This window comes from Austrofundulus limnaeus, unplaced genomic scaffold, assembly GCF_001266775.1.
Source record: "Austrofundulus limnaeus strain Quisiro unplaced genomic scaffold, Austrofundulus_limnaeus-1.0 Scaffold366, whole genome shotgun sequence".
Taxonomy (NCBI): Eukaryota; Metazoa; Chordata; class Actinopteri; order Cyprinodontiformes; family Rivulidae; genus Austrofundulus; species Austrofundulus limnaeus.
In genome coordinates this window covers 358,922-361,969 of record NW_013952768.1, presented here as the reverse complement: position 1 = coordinate 361,969, position 3,048 = coordinate 358,922, and the positions used below count along the sequence as shown (strand labels likewise).

At 39.6% G+C, this 3,048-nt stretch overlaps 1 protein-coding gene across 1 annotated transcript in view; it reads right to left on the bottom strand.

Annotated features, from left to right (window-relative positions):
• LOC106528261 (furin-like protease kpc-1) overlaps positions 1-3,048 on the bottom strand; it is a 288,666-nt gene that overhangs the window by 5,445 nt on the left and 280,173 nt on the right. Inside the window, exon 18 of the mRNA XM_014023386.1 lies at positions 946-1,115. Coding sequence (XP_013878840.1) covers positions 946-1,115 — 170 coding nt within the window. The remainder of the gene's footprint in view (positions 1-945; positions 1,116-3,048) is intronic.

Here is a 3,048-nt window from a genome sequence, read left to right as displayed (position 1 = left end):
TGTGTGTGTGTGTGTGTGTGTGTGTGTGTGTGTGTACTGGGGGGGGTTGGAAGGTCTGTTTGCCTCTCTGCCAGGCATTGATTTATCCTTTTTTTCCAATTTATTTCTCCTCCTTGCCTCTACAATCCATTCAGATCTGCCTCTAGGGGAGGAACTCGGGGGTAAAGACGTCGTCAGACCTCCTGCTCGCCTCCTAACACCCGGCTCAAAACTCWTCTGCAGACCTGGGGACTGTGTACCCCCCTGCAAGGACACGACAACCAGCGACAGTTACCTTTCATCCGGATGCAAACTTTTGTTCGAGCTACAACKGGTCTTATAACGCGGCGTAACAGAAAAGGTTCAAATCCGAAATCTAAGAGAATTGTGTCACTTGAAGCGGAAATGTCTTTTAATTTCTGAAGAGCTGTGATCTTTTCTATTGCAGTAACAATTGTTGCAGAATGATGTTTAATTATCTCTGCTAATCAGGCCCAGACTCAATGCATATGCAGATATGATCAGAATAACAATATCTGGAGTCATGGATTCAGCTGTCTGATCCTTATCTTTGCCTGTAGGATTCTGACATTTTCAGATGTTATTACTCAGACTGGAGGATTTGTATCCTAATGCCTCGACAGTGACGACAGCGCCGAGGAGAAATGCTGCATGTGCACAAATCCCCTTGTTGTACTCCTTCACCCCCCGCCCCCCCACACACACACACACTCAGGCAGAGATGTGAGAGCCATTCTTCAGTGTCACAGTGAGCGACGCCTGGCACATCCTCACACCTGAAGTTGATCAATGCAGATATGTCCAGAGGGAAATTGAAATCCATAGGAAATTAGGCAGCCTCAGTGATTTATTGGAACAGTAAATCACAGTATGTGAACTCTGTGTGAAGCRAGAGCTTTTTTTTCTTTCCTTTTTCCCTTTAAACTCTGTGTACAGTACTCTTACCTTGGCTTTGGCAGGGGGCGTGATGTCAGCGGCCCGCACCTTCCCGTCTCTTTCCATTTGGTAAACTCTTTGAAGCAGATCCAGAGGAGTGGAGGGGTTCCTCCGGTACAACCCACCGTGAGGGATGGGGTGATGCGACCCCATGAACACAATGCTCTGCAGGGACCCCTCTGAAATGGGAAAAAGAATGGAAGAAAAGTTCAAACACATTTTCTTAAATGCTCATCTGTCATTCATTATAACCTTTATACTTTGTAGCTTCTTACAAACAGGCTCATACAAGCATCTTCTGTGGCTTTAATACAATGTTTTTTTAATGTGTGAGGATCGATAATATGCTAATTAATACCACCTCTGTCAATACCACTTTGAAGTTGTATCTATGACTGTGGGGATTTGCAGGTGACTCAAACTTGTGAGAAAACAGCAGAATTTTTTGTTTTTGATGAGAGACTTCCCACGCAGGTCCCAGAACAGCTCTAAAATTTACAGAAACGAAATAGAAAATGGTTCAAGATGCATGTAAAAATGGCTTATTTTAGACTTAGAAACACTTTTTAAAAAATAAATTTAAACTCCAACAAGAAGCCCACCCTGCAAATGTTTTGAGACAAATTGGAGACTTTTTTTTGAAAATATTTATCAAAGAGTCAGCAGCAGCCTGGTTATAAAACTTATATCTTATTAGACAAGATCAACCTTAAATGTGGTTTTCATTTAGGATGAAAACATATTCAGGTTGTTTTTTTATTTCATTAGTGTTCATGGAGACAAATCTCCAAAGTGTTAAGATCACAAATTACATGATTTCAATTTTTTGCCTACTGAAACAGAATTGAACAGGATTCAAACATTCACTTTCATTTATTGTTTGTTTTCATTTCCTTTAAAATGCAGCAATAATAAAGGCACCTGAATTACAACCTCTAAATACTTTTAAAGTTCACTAAAATGAAATAATTTTGCAGCAGGGATTCTTTTTTGTCAACAGCAAGAAGCTCCTGAGCTTAAATCTGCAGGTTCTGTGTGAGAAACATGAGACCTCTCTGGGTGTGTCAGGTTTTTATCATCCAGAGACAAAACATTTGGTGAATTGTTATTTCTAAACTGGCTTTATTATCTTTGTTTGTTCACATGAGTTCACCTTGTGACCAACATTTCCAGAATCTATCACATCTCTCATCCTCCAGGTTTAACTCTATGAATTTGTTCAAGAATATTTATAAAACAATCGCTCTCTGCTACTTCTTTTGGCTCTAGATGTTTTCATGGCCAAAATATATAAAAAAAGTTTCAAAAAGTCAGACCCTCTCCCTGATTTTTATCCTAAAATAAGAAGAGGCACTTAAACATTTACATCATTTATTTCTCCAGCAGCTTATAATGGCAACCAAAATGAATACTTTAACTTTCTGTGTCAGTTTCATCCTGTTCAGGGTTGCCAGATGCCAGAATTTTTGACAAWAACAAATACATATAAAAATAGATAYGATGGACATTGTTTGCAGACAAACGATTATGGAAAAATATTTTTTTTACAAATGACATAAGAAGCTAACTCTTACGTTTTACGTAAAGTTTGAATCCCAATTCAAACATTTCTAAAGTTACCTGGACTTTCTCGAGTCTTCAGCAGGTTGAAATTGTGAGGCAGGCTCACTAAAACATTATCTATGTTCAGAGCTGATTAGCTGTGTGAGCCGATAAGGTAGATGTAGAATTTAGGTTTAAATTCTGACAGAAAATCCAGGATTTTTAAAGACATTTTTGCAGAAATCAAATTGAAACAAATGTGCGTAGAGAGAGTCTTCTCCAGTACTCCTTCATGATATCCTCCCCAACGCCATTTTTCTCCAGGTACACTGCTTGTGTTTTTCTATCTTGTTTTTGTCCTGCTTTAATTGCTTTTTTTCTTCCAGAGATGAAGAAAAGACAACAACAAGGCAGGAAGGGCTGCAGCTAATGGAGAGGCTGTAATTGTGAATGGAGGCATTCATCTGGAGACATCGTCCATGAATTGTGCCTCACAATACCCAGCACCAGGCTGCTCAGATCACCAACACACACACACACACACACACACACACACACACACACACACAC